Genomic DNA, 19,421 nt, shown 5'->3' on the forward strand with positions numbered 1-19,421 from the left:
CTATATGTTTTCTAGTCTCAGCACAAATAGCGCAGGCTTGCACCAGGTCTCTAGCCTGTCTGTGGGTGATAGGCCCCCCCCGATATGTGCTTGCCGCACTAACTCATCACTTCCTGTGTGTCCTAAATTATCATGTAACCATGAATATAAGCGTTCCCATTCTACTTGTGTGGTAAAGAGCTGGGCAGCTGCATCAGCTAAATTGTTTAACTGTGCAGCTGGGGTATTATTCCTCTGATGAGCTGAGACATGTCCTATAGACAGGGGTTGTTGCAGGGCATGCTGATATAACCACTTCCAGTATTCCAGTCCCCATACTGGTTTACCTCCTATTTCCCAGTGGTTATTTTTCCAGTTAGTGATCCACTGAGTGGCACCTGCCCATACCGCATAGGAGTCCGTATATACTGCAGTGGCTCCTGCTTCACAGGCCAGTTTAATTGCAGCCAATTCTGCAAGTTGTGCTGACCCATCAATTTCAGCAGTTAGGGCTGCTGCAGAGGTGTCTGCAGGCACTGCTGCAGCTTTTCCCTTCCATTTTCCTTTAACCAGCCTGGCACTGCCATCAGTGAACCATACTCCCTCAGGCTTAGAAGGATCAAATGGGGCAGCATCCTTAATGGGAGACTGCTGTGGAGGTAGGCGGTATTCATCAGGCATTCCTACTTTCCATAGGGATTCCTGAATCATAGTGGGGTTTTGTGCAGTGTCTGCACTACCTACCCTGTGGTGTATGTAAAGTGCCCATCTTTGGACAGTCATTTTTTGTGCTACACCAGGTGGTAACTCTTTCCCTTCCAATATAGGTTTAATGATTGGAAGAGGAGTGTGAATTGTGATGTCCTTATCCTGAGTTAATTCCTCAGTTTCTCTCAAGGCTGTGTAAGCTGCCAGAAGCACCTTCTCATAAGGCGTGTAGTTAGCCTGTGACCCTTGCCATGACTTGGAACCAAACTGAATTGGTCGTTTGGGAGCAGTGTCACTTTCTTGCCAGAGAGCATAAGACATTCCAGTGGCTCCCACAGTTAGGTACAAATGGAATGGGGCTTCAGGATGTATGGGACCCAGAGCCTGATAGGTGTGTATCTCCCCTATCAGTTGCCTGAGGGCTTCCTCATGGGCAGGAGCCCATTCCCAGGAAGCACTTTTCTTTAACAAATTGTACAATGGTCTGGCTATAATGGCAAAGCCAGGTACATGTTTTCTCCAAAACCCCAGGGTTCCCAAAATCTGTCTCAATTGATCTTTACTTTCAGGGGAGGGTGCCTGATTTAGCTCTTGCACAGTGTCATTAGGCACAGACCTCCTACCTCCCATCCATACAGTACCTAAGAATTTTATCTCTTGGGAGGGACCTTGGCATTTCTCAGCTGGTAACTCTAAATTAAGGGCTTCTAGTGCTTCTTTGGTTTGATTCATAGCCTCCTGTACCTCTTCTGAGGTTTTCCCACCTATTAAGATGTCATCAATGTATTGCACAGTTTGTATATTGGGTGGCAGTATAAGGTCATCTAGGACCTTTGCCAGTGCCCCATGGCAAATAGTGGGTGAGTGTTTAAACCCTTGTGGCATTCGGGTAAAAGTGTATTGTACACCTTTCCAAGTAAAAGCAAATCTTTCCTGGTCAGCTGGTTGCAAAGGGACCATGAAGAACATGTCCTTTACATCTAATACTGCTAGCCAGGGTTTATCCCAGGTTTGTATGGTGTTTACAATATCTGTTATGCTAGGGACTGCTGCAGTTAATGGTCCAGTGTTACTGTTTAGCTTCCTATAGTCTATAGTGAGTCTCCATTTGCCATTTGGTTTCTTGATGGGCCACACAGGAGAATTAAAGTGAGAGTGGGTACGAATTAAAATTCCTCGCTGTTCCAAATCTTTGATCAGGTCAGTAACAGGGCTTATGGCCTCAGCTGGGACATTATACTGCTTTATGTTTGTTACTGTTGAGGGCGGGAGAGCAGGCGCGCTGCTAAGTAAGTTTACAGAATAGTGGGGAGGGCTTTCCTCTTCCAGGTGGGTGGCATGAGGAACAGAACTGACTCCAAAAGCCCATCTTTCCCCATTAATCCTTCCCTTCTTTCCTCTTAAAACGTCCATGCCCAGTATGTTGGCATTGCCCAAAATCACCTCATATTTTCGGGGCTGATGGTGGGGTTGCAATGGGATATCCAGTTTTATCTTAACTAATGGGTAAGTTATGGTACTGCCATTTACTCCCGTAACAAGTACCTGCTTTCGGCCAGTAGGTAGCGAGCCCTGAAAACTTTCTCGCTTAATCATGGACATTTGAGCCCCTGTGTCCATTAAGAAAGGAACAATGTGTTTGTCATTTACAGTTACATGTATCCGGGGGTCTTTTGCTGTTGTTTTCTCCTCTTTGGATTTAAGCTGGTTTATTAGGAGAGGAGATTGACCCCCGCAAGCTAGTTTCCCTGCTCTGGTAACTCTTGCAGTTGCTGCAGCAATGGAGTATACCGGGTGTCTGCAGGTGGGGAAGGAGGAGAGAGCTGCAGAGGTGCACTGGGAGTAGCATTAGTTGTCTCCCAGTCAGCTCTTTTAAAGGTGGTGAATAATTTTAGCCGCTCTGTGGGCAGTCCATTTATCACATCTCTGGGATACCCTAAAGCCAGACATTGTCTCCACAACTTGGCTCTAAGCTCCTTTTCCTCCTGGGTTGGCTCTCGCTTGTTTTTATGTCCTTTAGATGGTGCCCCCTTGTTTCCCTGAAGGGAACGCATCTTAGCTTTGCCTGTCAGTGCTCTGATGTCTCCGAATTCTCTAAAGTATGACACCAGAAGGTTTAGCAGTGCCCGAAAGGTTCTGTTATGTGCTGCAGCTTCTGATCTAAGGGACAGTGCCATAGCCCTGTGGTTACTCGGAGCTCCCTTAAGCAGGGGTCTGAGATCCTCTACATTTACCTGACCCTCCCATGGACTTTCATAGGCTAACTCTTGAGGGTTTTGGCCAAGCATGCTAATGACAGCCACAGTTAATAGAACTGCTTTTACCTCATCTATGTTGGTCCAGTGCATTACTGTGGGTTCATCTCGGTCTGCTGGGTAAATTCCTCTTGCCCATCGACAAGCCAGAGACCAGAGTGTTTTAGGGGTGTTCCCCTCTGAGTGTTCCAGGAATATTCCTGCACCTAAGTTAAGGCGCTCAGTTTCTTGGGCTGTCAGGCGTATATATCCACCCCCAGTGTCCCAGAGGCGGACCAGCCACTCTATTATACCTTCCTCAGGCTTTTTAGCAAAATCTCCCTGGATTGTTTTTAACTCCATGGGAGTATATTGGCGGGTGGTAATTTTGGTAAAGCGTGTTGGAGCTTTAGTCCCTTTTCCCTTTTTACCTCCCCTTTTTGTTTTTGAAGAGGTGGATGGATCATTATCATCCCCTTCTTCATCCAGCTCTGCCCCACTCAAATTTCCCTCATGTTCTTCTGATTTGTGATGTGTGATAGCTGGTCTTAATTTTACAGAGGGACCTTCCTCTTCAGAGGAGGGGGACTCATCTGCTGAATCCCAAATGTCTCCATCCCATTCCTCAGGGTCTAGCCAGAGAGCAGTCTCAACTTTAGCCCGGTTGATTCTGCGTGTTTTAGTCTCCAGCTTTTCCCTTCGTTCTATCCCTTCTTTCTCAATTAAGGGAAGTAATCTTTTCTGAAGATGTTCCATATCCCTATTCAGTGTTCTTACTCTGGTATCTAAATTCTGGCATTCCTTGCGCAGTGTGTCCCTTTCCTGTTGTAGCCTATTAAATTCTATTGCTAGACTATGATAATCCTTACAGGCAGCTTGCCAAATGTTAGTAAGCAGCCATATACAAGCACCTTTTCCTTTCCCTTTCTTCATCTTGCAGGCAGTTCTCCAGTTACAGAAATGCTGCCAGATCTCTGCTGGTTTTCCCCAATATTTCTCCAGCAGTTCTTTGCTCCACAGAGGATTTCCCCATCCCTCTTGGGTCAAACTTTTCTCTAGCTCAGGGAATTCTGTGGTGTTTATCATGACTGGTTTCATTGTGTTACTGTAGTGCAGCCTATATCACAATCCTGTTCGTGACGCCAAATCTGTTAGCCGATGGCCAGGGATGTTTGGTGAGGTGCCAGCTATGCCCGTTTTATACCATCCGTGACTTTAACCGCTAGGACGCACTGTCCCTTCGCGGCGGGCAGCCCAGGCTAGGCTGACGGATGCCCCAAGGTCCTAACCACCCGTGACTTTAACTGCTAGAGCTCAGAGCTCCTTCGCAGCGGGCAGTCAACACTGACTGACAGGTGCCCCAATGGCAGCACTAAGAGCCTCTCCACACCCGTGACTTTAACTGCTAGAGCTCAGAGCTCCTTCGCAGCGGGCAGCCAGGATTGACTGACAGGTGCCCCAAGAGTTTGCCCCGTGGAGGCGGCACAACTCAACGCTAGGCTCTTAGTACTCTCACCTAATGGCCAGGCTTTATAGCCAAAACGGCTGAGGTTCTTTAATTGTGTTGGCTGCTTTACAGTAAACCAGAGAAACAAGTCAGGCTTATGCACAATGGTTACCAAAATTTATTAAACTAGATTCTAATCATGTGGTTACAAAAATTGCTAGTGCCTACTTAGTTAAATGTAGAGATGTTACACACACAAACAAGTTACAAAAACTGAAGCCACAATCCCAAAGAAAGAAAACAAAGTATAGAGCTCTATTTCAAAATATGTGTACACTAAAGATAGGAGATCAGGTGTGGGTGCTTCTTACCCTCCTTGCATCTCTCGATTCCAGCGGTGCCAAGCCAGGATCGGTCACTCAATTCCGCGGAAAGACGAATAAGGGACAAGGCTTAGGGACCCTCTTAGCTGCAGGAGCCTTGGGAGGCTGTCACTTATCTGACCAGCAGATAGATAGTGAAAAGCACTCAAAAATCATGGTGCTGTAGGTCCCCTACTTATACCTCTGTACTCCTTTATTCTCTTTCTCCTTTCTATGCTAAATTGGGGCTGGTCTGTCGGGGTGACGCCAGCTCTCGCAAGAGTAGTTCACACTTGCAAGGGAGAAACAATAAGTTTCGACTACTGGACACTTCTTTTATCAGGGTAAATATTTTCCCACCTAGGATGTTGGTGTGTGTGCATCATGCTGTTTTAGTAAGGGCTAAGAGCCATGTCTGTCACAGGGCCTCTGCCTGCTGTGAGCCTAATCGTTGTATATGTTCCCAGAGGCACATTGTCACAGCACACCTGTGCTTCTCACAGCTTCAAAGGCTGTGCTGGAATTTATGTTGAGTGCCCTGTTGTTTTGGCTCCCGTGTGTTTCCAGCAATGCTGGTCTGAGGGGGGGGGGCTGGCTGTCTGGCTACACCGTCTCCCGCAGTATTCTTGTCAGCAAGTTAAAGAAGTATGGGCTGGATGAATGCACTATAAGGTGGGTAGAAAGTTGGCTAGACTGTCGGGCTCAACGGGTAGTGATCAATGGCTCCATGTCTAGTTGGCAGCCGGTGTCAAGTGGAGTGCCCCAGGGGTCGGTCCTGGGGCCGGTTTTGTTCAATATCTTCATAAATGATCTGGATGATGGTGTGGATTGCACTCTCAGCAAATTTGCAGATGATACTAAACTGGGAGGAGTGGTAGATACGCTGGAGGGCAGGGATAGGATACAGGGGGACCTAGACAAATTGGAGGATTGGGCCAAAAGAAACCTGATGCGGTTCAATAAGGATAAGTGCAGGGTCCTGCACTTAGGACGGAAGAACCCAATGCACAGCTACAGACTAGGGACCGAATGGCTAGGCAGCAGTTCTGCAGAAAAGGACCTAGGGGTTACAGTGGACGAGAAGCTGGATATGAGTCAGCAGTGTGCCCTTGTTGCCAAGAAGGCCAATGGCATTTTGGGATGTATAAGTAGGGGCATAGCGAGCAGATCGAGGGACGTGATCGTTCCCCTCTATTCGACATTGGTGAGGCCTCATCTGGAGTACTGTGTCCAGTTTTGGGCCCCACACTACAAGAAGGATGTGGATAAATTGGAGAGAGTCCAGCGAAGGGCAACAAAAATGATTAGGGGTCTGGAACACATGACTTATGAGGAGAGGCTGAGGGAACTGGGATTGTTTAGTCTGCGGAAGAGAAGAATGAGGGGGGATTTGATAGCTGCTTTCAACTACCTGAGAGGTGGTTCCAGAGAGGATGGTTCTAGACTATTCTCAGTGGTAGAAGAGGACAGGACAAGGAGTAATGGTCTCAAGTTGCAGTGGGGGAGGTTTAGGTTGGATATTAAGAAAAACTTTTTCACTAAGAGGGTGGTGAAACACTGGAATGCGTTACCTAGGGAGGTGGTAGAATCTCCTTCCTTAGAAGTTTTTAAGGTCAGGCTTGACAAAGCCTTGGCTGGGATGATTTGATTGGGGATTGGTCCTGCTTTGAGCAGGGGGTTGGACTAGATGACCTCCTGAGGTCCCTTCCAACCCTGATATTCTATGATTCTATGATTCTATGTGCAGGCCCATTTTAGGTACCTATATGTGACGGGGTGGTAGGCTGTGCCCCGGCCTCGTCCATGGACACAGACTGCTCTGAGTCCCTCCAAAGTGTTCTAGGGATGCCTGCTCCTGAGATCCTGGTGGTAAGGGCTCTGACTGTTTGACGCCAATGGATGATCTTAAGTCACCTTTACGCTTGACCTTTGTTTTCTTTCTCCTCCCTCTTGTCTATACTTTCGTGTCTAGGTTCCTCCAGCCCCTTTACATATATTTCCTCTTTACCTGGCCCTTCAGGTTTTATTTCCACCCTCCTGGGCCTCCATACCTGCCTAGGTGTCCCTGTTAGAAAGGGATTCCAGTCCATGCCCGATAGAAGGCAGTGGGGCAATCCATCCACTACCCCTACATGTTTCTGCCTAAACTTCCCCTTAATTTTCAGAGTCACCTCTGCCATTGGGCAGAATTTATTGTCCCCATGGACCTGGTATTCAGTTTTGATCCTACCTCTGGGAAGTATCCAGTGGGGTTTCACTAACTCCTGCCTGATTAGCAAACAGGATGAAGCTGTGTCAATTAGTCCCTTTGGTGGCTCCTCCCTACCCAGACCGATATGGTAGGTGCTTTCTTTTTTCTTCCCTGCCTGGGAGTCTTGTCCCAACCACAAAACTGGGCAAACCCACAGTCCATTTTAGGACAGTCTCTTTTTAGATGTCCTTCAGGTCCATGTCGGAAGCACACCGTAGGCCAAGCTCCCACTACAGTTCCTTGAGGCTCCTCCCTCTTCTTCTTGCTGCCCTTCCCAGCTGTAGGCACTCTGGTCCTTCTCAGATCTAGTCCCTTAAACCACTGACTCACTCTGGGAATGTCCGCCTATGCAAATTCCTCTCACTTTAACTGTGGGGTCCAGATGAACTGGCTGGCGCCACAGAACCCATACTCGGGTATGCTCAGGGAGACTCTGAAGAAACTTCCAGAATCATGCAGTCCATGATCTCCCCCACAGTCTGAGTATCTGGCCTTACCAATGAGTGGCCCAATCTTTTAATTTCTGTCCAAATGCACAGAGGCATAATCCCTCAATGCATCTTTCAACTCTACATTTCTGGCAGTACTTTTCTGTGGACAGGCCCCACCTCGTCCAGCATGGCTGCCTTAATCATGTCATAATCTCTTGCCTGCTCATCACTAAAAGCCCTATATGTGCTTCCCCGGTTAAATAGGGTGTCAGTTGAAGGGCCCACATTGTTCTGTCCCTAGGAGGTCTCACTGCTCCTCCTTGAAGAGTAACCAAAAACACATCGGGGTTGTTCGCAGGTCCCATTTTACAGTCTGATCTCCTGCGCCTGGTTTCCATTTCCTGTCACGGGACTCACCAAACTTTGGAGGAGTTGTTGCCAGACCTGGGCTTGCTCCCGTATAAATTCCTGACGGCTCTTTTGCTGTTAAACCTACCAGGCAAGGAAAGGCTGTTTTTCTGCCTGCTGGGATTGTTGGAAGGTCTATCGGGTCTTCTACACCAGTGGTCTCCAAACTGGGGTGCGCGGGATGATCCCGGGGGGTGCGTGGCAGCAGTAGCGCCACCGGATGGCACTCCGCCGTTTTTTTCCTTCGGCGGCAGCTCTGCACGTCCACGGCGGGTGCTCCCCTCTGGCGGCCCGCCTGCAGCAGGCCTTCCATCGGTGGCGCGTCTGCGGCAGGTCACCCTGGGGGTGCGTGAGCCAAAACGTTTGGAGACCACTGTTCTACACCAGCAGTTCTCAACCGGGCCGGTTTTAGGGGGTCTGCCAAGCAGGGTTGGCTTTAGACTAGCTGGGGCTCAGGGCAGAAAGCTGAAGCTTTGAGCCCAGCCGGGCTGGAGCCCTGAGGCCCAGCACCTGCACTAAAGCCCCGAGCCCCTGCACCCTGTGAGGTTAAAATCCGGAGCCAGGAGCCCCAAACTCTGGTGCCTGGCGGGGCAGAGGCCTGGAACTGGGCCATGGAGTATTTCTAGCATGTTGAGGGTGGGGGGAGGCTCAGAAACAGAAAGGTTGAGAACCCCTGTTCTACACTTCTCTTTGCTGCTTCATCACCCGTTTCAGTGTTCCCTCCATCACCCGGACTGCCAAACCTCTACACTGGCTTCTCCAACAGGCTCTCCATTTGCACAGATAGCAGGGAAATCCCTGATGAGCCCCCAGCTGTGACAGAGAGGGGTGTTGCACCCCCACGTCTTCCACAAACACACCGCGTTGAGACTTTATACGTTGGTGTTTACAAGCAAAAGTCTATTTAATCCTCCTACCAATACATAGCACCTTTATATTGTATCTCAACTTTCTAAACTCTTCTCCAAAAGTCAGGTGGGGGGGGGTAAGGTGTTTCCACTCAGAGACCTCACTTTGTCAGGCTCTCCTAGCATTTTGTCTTTCTGTTTCTCTTAGGGTGACCAGACAGCAAGTGTGAAAAATCAGGACGGGAGTGGGGGTGGGGGTGGGGGAATAGGCACCTGTATAAGATAAAGCCCCAAATATCGGGACATCTGGTCACCCAAGTTTCTTTCTTGTCTGTTCCCCTCAAAGGGTTCCTGCCCATGTCCTTTTATACAGTTTTCCTTTTAATGGAATGATTGGTTCCTTGACTCACTAGCCCCAATCTGACCTCGTAATCAGGTACACCTCTATCCAATTAGGCCTTCTGTGAGGAACCGAATTAGTAGGAATAGTGACCAGAGTGCTGACTCAAGTGCAAACCCTCAGCACTCTCTCACCTCATATCTGGAGATATGACCCCAGAATGTCCATTAGTGATCACCACACTCTATGCCCCCTGTTTTTGGGTCCTGATCATGTATCTTTTCCATATCACTGTACTCTGCTAGTGCCCATACTGCTTGCAGAAAGAGAAAAAGGACTGCAAAATTTTGTCCCTAGCAAAACTAGTCCTATGAGATGTATGAGACTGAAACTTACCTCCCGGCATCAAGTCCTTCCAGGGACACTGGTGTCCAGGACATTGCCAATGGATGAACTGTCGATTGAACAGCAGACCTGAGAAGTAACCGGGGCTTCCTGACTCTCTGTTCAAGCTGCACCTTCCTCCTGATTGCTGCAGTTCTGTGCCTCTCTTTCACCAGGCTTTCTATCAAAGCATTAGAGTCTGTGCTTTTCAAGGGTGGGAATGAGAGACTGGTGAGAGCGCTCAGGAAGCAGAGGACTTGGATTCTTCTGGAAAACCCCAAGACTCACCATGAGGGAGTGTGTCTGCTGGTGAGGTAAGAGATCTAGGAGGCATCATTTTATCCTTGGGAATGAGTAGCCAATAGAGTGGCTGAGAGGGAACCTCCCGTTTATAGCTTTGTGGGCGGGGGGTGCGGGGGTGTCCTGGGTGGAAACACACAGCTCCCACTCCTAGATATCAGAGCTGTATGCTCAGAGCAGCTGAGTTTTTGAAGTGTGCAATCTAGCCCATGAGCGGTTTCTTTTGTCTTCCAGTCTTCTGCTAAGATCTGGACTCATAACACCTGAGATCATACAGAGCCTCCTCCCCTGGGTGAATTCCCCCTCAGAAAACCACCGAGTCACCAGCACAGCTTTCCTTGCCCAGGTAAGACACAGGGCTCTGAAGAGCAGTTTCACCATTAGACTGTTGTCTGCCTTTCTTTCGGGAGTTGTACAGTTCAGTTCATCGGAGTAATTGTCATTTTAGACAGTAGAATAGGTCCTCCTTTATATGGAAACCTCACCAGGAACTTCACGATACCTTTCTGAGTCCTTCTCTCTCTGTGGTTTTTATTGCCGTCATTGCCTATACTAGCTACACAACCACAGGTGCTGGCTGAGAGAGATACGGACAGAGTTTGGATGAGTGGACCTCTTCTGCCAAGTCCTAGTGCTGATCCTAACCAACAGCTCCTGATTTTGGTTTAGCTCAGCAGATCTTCTGAATGAACCTAGTGTCCTAATGCTACCAACCAAGCAACCTACAACTACATTAATGTCTATCTTAGGTTCTCATTACTCTAGTATCTGAGTACCTCCAAACTCTTTAATGTCTGTATCCCCACCACACTCCTGTGAGGTAGGGAAGCACTGTGTTTCCTATTTTACAGGCAGGGAACTGATGCACAGAAGGGCTAAGTGACTTGCCCAAGGTCACACAGGAAGTCTTTGAGGGAGCAGGAAATGGAACCTGGGTCTCCTAAGTCCTAGGCTAGTGTGATACCTGCTGGAGCATCCTCCCTTTCCACAGCCTTCCTGCAACATCTGCATCATATTTCCCACTTACACTAAGCAACTATCTTTGGGGCTCATCTGGTTCTAAGAAAAACAACCTCTCTGTGCCTGTGATGGGCTGTAGCTGGGCTTTGAGGCTCCTTACAAGAGGCCCCGTGGTCCTACTACACTCTGCCCCAGGAAAAGAGCCCCCAGTCTGGGTCTGTCTAAAGAGGCCTCATGAAAGCAGCCAATCCGAGCCCATCAGGCTCAGCTAAAAGGAGCTGAAGGGCCTTAGCAGGTCAGTTCCTGGCAGGAACTGGAGGGGCAAGAAAGGGTGCTGCTGTCTGGCCACAGAAATTCAGGGGACAGCCAGAGTTTGATTCTGGCAGCCTTTACTTAAGCTGTGTTTGCAGGAAGAGAGTCCCGAAGAACTTTAACCCTGAGGTGAGGGTGAAGCTAAAAGTGGCCGGTAGGAAGAAGCGACAATGAACTGAAATCAAGCAGTGCCTAGCTCCTGTTTAGAGGATCCATGGTTTGGAACCCAGAGTTAGGGGCAGGCCCAGGTTCCCCTACCACCAACAGTGGCATAAGCGCCATGGAGGGGACAATGCTAATGCAGAGCTTGAGCAAAGGGCAGAATGTAAAGGACCCAGAGTTGGGGCTGGAGACCCTAGTGAGGGCAATGGGACTGTTCTTGACTACCCCAGAAGGGGTTCATTTGGACTTTGGGACTCAGCCAGAGGCCTGAGCCACAGAAAACTCACTGAGGACGGCTGGCAGGGTGCACCAGGGGTGAGAAAAGGACTGTGATACCATACCCAGCCGCTAAGAGGCTCTCAAGAGGTGAGTGGATCCCTATTCTAGTGCCCAAAAAGAAAGCTCCAAGTTTTGTAGACCTTTCTCATTTGTGTGGAATACTAAAGTTACAGTGTATTATGTGCCAAGTATCAGAGGGGTAGCCATATTTGTCTGTATCCACAAGACTGGGGCTGTAGGAGGACTCCTTGTTGATTTTAGTGTATGACATGTCGGCTCAAATTCTATTCCCAATCTTAACGATCCTATTGGGGCTAATGGACAGGTTGATTTTCTTTCAGCTAATGAGTGATCCCATGCTCAGGGAGAAGAAGTTCCTTAAGCCTGTCTTACACATCTTGGAAGAAAGGTCACATGATAGGAACAGCATTGTCCGTCAGATGGCTGTAAGAGGCCTGGGAAATTTAGTCTATGGGGCGCCTGAGAAGGTAAGAGAGAATACTGACTAGAATGCAGCATAACTAGAGAAACCAAGGGAAATAGTTGTTCGGAGTTTACAGAGGCTGCACAAAATGCACAAGGCCAAATTCTGCTCTCTCACATACCCGAGTAACCTCTTTGCAGTCAATACAGAGCAAGCTGGATCCTTTGCTAAGCTGGGCATAAGCAAACAATCTGTGCACTTTAATATGACCATGTGTAAATGTCTACATCTAGGAACAAAAAATGCAGGCCATACTTATAGGATGAGAGACTCTATCCCAAGAAGCAATGATGCTGAAAAGCACTTGAGTCATGGCAGAGAATCAGTTGAACATAAGGTGTCCCTATGCGAAGTTGTGGCCAAAAGGGCTGAAATGATCCTTGGAGGCATAAAGAGAGGAATCTTGACTAAGAGTAAAGAAGTTCTTTTCCCTCTGAATATGACGCTCATGTGAGCACTGCTGAAATGCTGTGTCCAGATCAGGTGTCCACAATTCAAGAAGGATGCTGATAAATTAGAGAGGATTCAGAGTAAAGTCACAAGAATTCTCAAAGGATTGGAAAAGATACCTCTAGTGATAGACTCAAGGAGCTCAATCTATTTAGCTTTACAAAGAGAAGGTTAAGGAGTGACTTGAGGACAGTCTAGAACTACTCACATGGGGAACACATTTTGAGAATGGGTTCTTCCCATTAGCAAACAAAGGTATATGAAGATTCAATGGGGGAAAATGAAGCTAGACTAATTCAGACTGGTCATAAGGCATTGATTTTTAATGGTAATTTTAATTAACCATTGGAACAATTTACCAAGGGTTGTAGTGGATTCTCTGTCACTAGCAATTTTAAAATCAAGATTGGATGTTTTTCTAAAAGATACACTCTAGTTCCAACAGAGACTATTTCGGGGAAGTTCTATGTTATGCAGAAGGTCAGATCGGATAATCACAAGGGTTCCTTTTGGCCTTGGAATCTAAGTAACTAGGAATCTAATAATAGGATGACACAGGTGTATTATGGCACCGAGTTCGGCTCATTGTAGCTCGAACCTGGTCTGAAATATAGCTGTTGGTCTCCGGGGGGTGGGAGGGGGAGATGAAATTCCCACAGTTTCATAACTGCTAAAGAAAACGTATTAGAAGTGTGATCAGTGATAAGTGTTCTTTAATGTCGTATGTTTGTCCAGGTGAAAAAGCACAAGAAGTTTCTTATGGTCATACTGATCAGGGCCTTAAGTGACCCTTTCAGTTCTGAAGTCATTGGCGAGAGCATGAAAGCAGTGGCCAAAGTCCTGAAGGAGCTGAAAGAGAAGGACAGAGGTTCTTCCTTCAGAGACCTCACCCAACAGATCCGGACCTACTTTGACAACGTATGTGACCAGAACTCTCTAGCCCCAGTTCAACCGATCTTGATTAGACTCCATTTACTCCCTGGGCATTGCTCATGTCAGAGTGAAGAGATGTTTCGGCCCCAGGGAAGAGAGGTGTTTTACGGAGGAGGAGAACATTAGGAGGATGGGGATGACATCCCTGCTCCCACAGTCTCCCCCTTCTGTTCTTCTTTCTTGCCACTGAGAACCTCAAAGAAAGTCTGAATACTAGATTAGGTAGCTAGATAACCATGAAAAGGGGGTTCCAAGGTACAATAGAGAGTGTTGGGCCTGCTCTATACCATTTTTATGTGAGAGGGTTGGAATGATTCTGTTTTGCAGAGAATTTTGAGATTTCAAAGTTTGGTTTTGTTTCTATTTGTGGGAATCCCTCTCCCCAAACTTCAAAACTCTTTGTGAAACAGAATTACTATTCTCAACCAAGCTCTATTGAAAGCCTTGGACCCGGGCAGTCTGCTCTCAACTATCCCAGTGCTGGGAACCCAGGAAACTGTGGGAGCTAGAGGTGCCAGGGAGTTGCAAATTTGAGAGCCAGGGTCCCAGACGCTGGGGGTTTGGAAGCCCACGATCCCAGTCAGCCTGCTAGATCGGCTGCCAAGGAGCTGGATGAGTGCACTGGCATGACAGCAGGCAGGTTTCTAAGGACCCCTGCCTGGCTTCTGGAGGAATTTCATCAAAATGGAACTCTCACTAAAATAGTTTGATGAATCAGCAAATTCGAATGAAAAATTGGTTCATGAAAGTGTTTCCGACTAGCTGTAGTTGGAATCCCTCGACTTGAGCGTAGAAGAGATGGCTGTGCGCGGTACGTGATGTGATTGTCCCTTAGTTACTAACTTGTACGGCTTTCTTGGCTGTAGGAGGAAGATGCTCTTCATTTATTGGCCTTTGTCCTATTTGGCATCCTGGCCTACCTGACAAAAAGAAAATGGAAGGCCTGTTTCGCCGACCAGGTTAGACAGAGCTGGGTCACACTTCTGCTGCACCTGCAAGACCCGAACCCCAGGGTTTCAGTGGTAAGACCGAGAGTGACTTATTTACTAAGCCAAAGGAATCTTCCTCCCAATGCCAGGGGAGCTCTGCTATTCCTGCCTGCTGTGGAGGCCCAAATTCTCCCCTCAGTTCATTGCCCTCCTGCTGAGTCAGTTCCCACCAGGTTGCTCCATGGCTGCCTCACCAGAATCCAGGATAGGTCATGGGTCTGAGCCCGACAGCTCTCTATTCCTGTCTGTCTCTGCACCCCAGCCCCCTGCCTCCCCAGAACAGAAGAGAGACCTGGTGAAGCAGCTTTCATAGGTAGATCTGTTCCAAAAAGACATTGATGCTACCTCCAGGTTGCAGTGGAAGCTCTCCCCTCTATTAGTCATTCCTGCATGTTTTCTGCCAATTACATCCAGATGAATCCCTTTTTATCCTGGAATAGATGAGCAGTCAAGCAGATGAATTCCCTTTGAATGACCATAGCACTCAGTAGGGAACAATTAAATGGTGTGACGCGCTTTCTTTTTTTCAGGAATGCAGAGCTACGTTTCACCTCTGTGTCCCGTTTTTGGGACTGAAGAGGCTCCAAACTGCCGTGAATCAACACCTTGATGGCACAGCCGAGCTGAAGCCTGAAGAGCTCCAGGTGGACATTTGCAGACACCTTGTGAGTGAGCTGTTGAAGTGTCTGAGATTCTTGACTGGAGTGGCATGTGGTGGTGTAGAGGTGTGGGGGGGATGTGTGATGGGTAATGGAAATAACTGTCAGACTGGGATATATGACTGAGGGTGACGGGAAATGTAAATCTGCCACAGATCCCCATTTTTCCCACGTCCACCCAGTCACCTGTTCTTTCTCTGATTTACCTGTGGCTTGTAAAAGCATGTGCTGGCAGTCAAAGGGCACTTCTAGGCAGAGAGAGCTCATGTGTCCCTGATTTCCTCTAGGCCAAAGAGAATGCCGAGCTGCTGGAGAACTTGTACAAAAGCACCATCAAGTACTTCTGTAGCAGCTGGGAAGAGATCCGTTGCAGCCAAGTTAGCTGGTGAGAGATGATGCCCAGTGTCCCTTTTGGTATTCCCACTGAGGGGGAGAGAAAAAAATCCCACTGTGCAGCACTGAGCTGCCATTAATCTCTCTGGGCCTCAGCTTCCCATACATAAATGGGGAGGTTAATATCCCTACCTCTCCAGTGTGGTGGTCGGAGGAAATCATGACTTGCTATAAAGTGCTTTGGGATTGTTGCAGGGAAAGCACGGTGCAGTCATTTAGTAGTAGAGGCTGGGACACTGTCTCGTAGGGCATGTTTACACTTGGAGCTGGGGGTCTAATTCCCAGCTTGATGAGACATACCCGCACTAGCCCTGAGTGCTAAAAATAGAGAGTAGTTGCGATGGCAGAGCAGCAGGAGGTTTAACCACCCCAAGTATGATCCCATCCAAACCCCAAAGTCGATTCTCAAGGTGGCTAGCTCCTCCCACTGCTCATGCTTCTTTAGCGAGCGCTGTCCGAGCTAGTGTGGGCCTGTCCCATTGAACTGGGAGTGATCCCCCTCGCTCAAAGTGCAGACCCACCCACAATGTTGCTCAGTGCTCTTCACTACTACTTCATGATTGGGAGGCATGCAGCCCACCTGCCCTCAGCGCCTGCTGTTTCAGGTTCCTGGCCATACCACCTTGTCAAGGAGGCAAAAGGTTCCTCCGCTTTGGCCCTGTGCCCTCTTCTCCCGAGCATACCCAGGTGAGACAGGCAGGCATTGTGGCCTAAGTCTCACCTATCAGTCACCTTGTGGGATCCCTGCTAAGAACTCACTTATTTCTGGCCCCAGTCCTTTGCTCAGACCACTAGACCAAGACACTAGCTTAGTATGTCTCCAATAACTGACAGCAGTGGCAAGAGGAACACAGACTCTTTAAAGCAAATGGGTTTTGTGTAAACATTCTTTTTTTTTAAAAAAAAAAAAAACTCTCTCATTCTCTTCAGTGTGGACTCTAAACTGCTCTAGCGTCCTCTTGCCCACAGCTCACCCTTAGGCCCACAGTAGAAGAGGCCAAAGACCTGTCTAGGGGCTGCTAATATCACTTTGCACTCAACAAGGGAAGGTTTTATTGTTGTTGTTTGTTTTCCATTGTGTCTTTAGGCATCATCCTGGAACACACAGACATGCAGCGTATGAAATGGCTGGACCTGGAACATCTGCTGATGTGTAAGTAATAAATACAGCTGAAGTTCTGCTCATCTGTGAGTTCTAAAGGAATTTAGCTGACAAGCAGCAGTAACCGATACCACTGGTGCAAAGTGCATCAGCCACACATCAAAGGACAAATTCACTCTCGCCCAGTCGAAAGTCAGCTTTAATTTCCCCTGAAGGAGGAAGCTGCAGAGGGTGTGATGTGAGTCCATGCATCTCCTGGTTGTCCTGGCAAGGCCCCCTCCACAGCCAGTGCTATCCACTCTTTGGGCTTTATTGGCTCTCTGTGGACTCCCCAGGTGAGGAGAAGTTGGAGCCACTTTCTGCTACCCCAAATTTCCCACCAGCAATTTTTCTTCCAGTAGGTGCCCTGCATCCTGCACAAACCAGCTTGGACCTGGCCTCTGTTCAATTCCAGGCCTGCCAGTGGGATCATAGCTCTCCATCGCCCCTAGGGGCTCAGAGGACCGACTGAAACCTGTCACAGTCTCCTACCTGTGGGCCTGCTACCAGTCGAGAAACTCTGCTTTTTCCCTGGGCATCATGCTTTCTACACCATAATGCTCCACACGAGGCATAGGCCCCACGTCATTTTGATTTTCTAAAGTGTTCAAAAAAGGAGGAAAATACCCTTTGCACCCTTCAAACCCCATCACCTGTGGGAGCTTACCAAGCTTCAAGGGCAAGAAGTTTAAAGAGTCTATAAAACGAATGCCCAGGGCCTTAACTTCCAGACACATTAGTTTACTACCCTGAGTGATCAGTTCTAGGCACATCTTTTCCTTCAGTAACTATCTAATGATGAAGTATGCATCATAACCTTTGGAATTGTGTGCCTGGAACGTGTAGACCCGGAACTCTTTGCCAATAAAGGTCTGAACAAACTTAGAAAGACACTCATCACCCTTAAATTCCCAGGACTTTTCCGGCTTGAGGGACATAGCAAAAATGTAATTAGGAGTGTGCAACCCAGTCTCCTGTGTGTATTCAGAATCATAACAAATACACTTTTCTGAGGATTCGGGCTTTCTAAGGCTGTCCATAAAACCGAGGTGACCGTCTACATCACCAGCGAACAAACCCTGACCCCGCTTACAGCACCTCCCTTTACACCTGTGCCGCTTGTCCACGTAAGACTGACCCTTATCGCACAACGTTTTAGACAGGCATTCAACTTATTCTGTCGATGCCCAGTCGATGTGTCTGTCTAAACACTCTCTGGACTGACAATACAGTCTACAGCGAGGACACCTCAGCTGCACGTCCACGCTGTCTGAGCATGTTACGCTCAAGCAGAGGCAGCAGCTATACCTGCGAGAGTAGCTGTGACTGTGCACTGTGGGGCAAAACTCACCATAATTTTTTGCTCCCAACAACTTTTTCACAACCAGAACCCCATAGTAATGCTCATCGTGCAACAGGATGAAATAAGTCTTGGGGTACACTGCCCCCCCCGTTTTAAAAAAGCCCCTTTCGCCGCATACAGCACCACCTGTATGTTGACTCCTAAATGCTGTTCAGACATTGCTACGTCACTGAGCATAATCTTTTTTTGATCTGACCAGCCCAGTTTCTCATGCAACTTTCTCGCCCCCGCTAACGATTCCGCGTCCGTAGGTTTATGGTCGGACATGACGGCCAAGAGCCTATGCACAAAACACAGATGGGTACCCATGTAAGTCAGGTCTACTAAACATTGTCTCTTTTTTATGGATTATTTGACTACTGAGGATAGAATTTAAAACTCTACGAGCGGCCCCCACCCCTGTTTTTTTACAACTGTCACAACGAGGTGCAATGTCCCATTGACATGCAACTCTATTGCTCTGTAGCAGCTTTGAGGTCTGATTGAAGAAATCCTCAGCAGACAGCTCATCCCTAGTTCTTCAGACCGAAAACAATGGGTTAGTTAAATTACGGCTCTCTAAATGTAACTGAACATAATCATCAAGGCCTACCCTACCATTAACGTCATCGAGAACTAACTGTATCCCCCTGTGTATGGCTTCAACAACCTGCTGAGCTTAATTTATTCGCTCAAGATTGACAAAATGAAATTCCTCACAATACACCGACTCCCCAAATCTAGGTAATTCACGTTGCCAACTTCTCACTCTCTCCATACACACCTGTGCATTTTCAGGGTTACTTGGGGGTTCCTCTATGGAACCATCAGCGGCATCTTCTACATCAGATGCTATTTGAGAGTCAGACTCTGAGGCGCCTCTGTGAGGGTCATCGGGAGGAGATGGGGACCCATCATTCTAGAGAGCCCTCTGGGGAATTTTCTAAACCAGACTCTGTGTGAGAGTCTGATTCCACCTCCCCATTTTCAGACATGCCAGTTTGAGAGCCTCCAGTCGAGGGCATCTCTTTTTGTCCCCCCTCTCCATTACCTCTTTAGCCCTTTTTAAAATTTTTACAGCGACCCTGGCCTGGAACTTTTTGGCAGCCATTTGTTTGTCCACCAAGCGCTGTCCCCCCTTTTGTTTACACCTGAGCTGATGTGTATCCTTGAGGGTGCCCCTTTTACCCAGGCCCCTTTCCACGACTAGTCACGCCTGCGCAGAGCCAAAAATTGAAGTATTTTTCAAAAAGTCACCCACCAAAGCTTTTGCTTTGTTGATGTGCTTTCCAGCCCTCCTTTCTTTTAGACCCCCTGAAGATACACCGTTCACCGGTGTTCTGAACAAAGCATCATATTTTCCCCAAACCTTTTTAGAATACCGTTCTTTTAGAACCCCCGAGAATACAGCATCCCTCAGTCTTCTGAATGAAGCATCGTAGGTGGGCGTTTTCACTCATGGTTTTCTCAGGGCTTGGTGTGGAGGTGGCCGCTGAGGAACTGGAGTTGTGTTTGCGTGGTTGGTTTTTACCAGAGTCTTTTGTCCTTGGGTTTGACGTATTTGAGGTTTGGACTGCCCTGATGCTTCATCTGCACTCTTGGCTGTTTTGTGTTGCTAAAGGTCT

At 48.0% G+C, this 19,421-nt stretch overlaps 1 protein-coding gene and 1 long non-coding RNA gene across 2 annotated transcripts; both read left to right on the forward strand.

The window, feature by feature from the left end:
• The first annotated feature begins 9,571 nt into the window (after positions 1-9,571).
• On the forward strand, positions 9,572-13,781 carry LOC122463414 (protein maestro-like). The gene is made up of 5 exons (XM_043533167.1): positions 9,572-9,706; positions 9,927-10,038; positions 11,747-11,893; positions 13,075-13,257; positions 13,683-13,781. The coding sequence occupies exons 3-5, from the start codon at positions 11,750-11,752 to the stop codon at positions 13,779-13,781; spliced, it is 426 nt and encodes a 141-aa protein (XP_043389102.1). The 5' UTR covers positions 9,572-9,706; positions 9,927-10,038; positions 11,747-11,749.
• Positions 13,782-14,201: 420 nt separating this feature from the next.
• On the forward strand, positions 14,202-15,264 carry LOC119564819. Its single transcript, XR_005223670.2, has 3 exons — positions 14,202-14,294; positions 14,792-14,926; positions 15,208-15,264. It is a non-coding gene; the product is annotated as an uncharacterized LOC119564819 (long non-coding RNA).
• The last annotated feature ends 4,157 nt before the right edge of the window (positions 15,265-19,421 follow it).

Source organism: Chelonia mydas, chromosome 20 (genome assembly GCF_015237465.2).
Source record: "Chelonia mydas isolate rCheMyd1 chromosome 20, rCheMyd1.pri.v2, whole genome shotgun sequence".
NCBI classification, from domain to species: Eukaryota; Metazoa; Chordata; order Testudines; family Cheloniidae; genus Chelonia; species Chelonia mydas.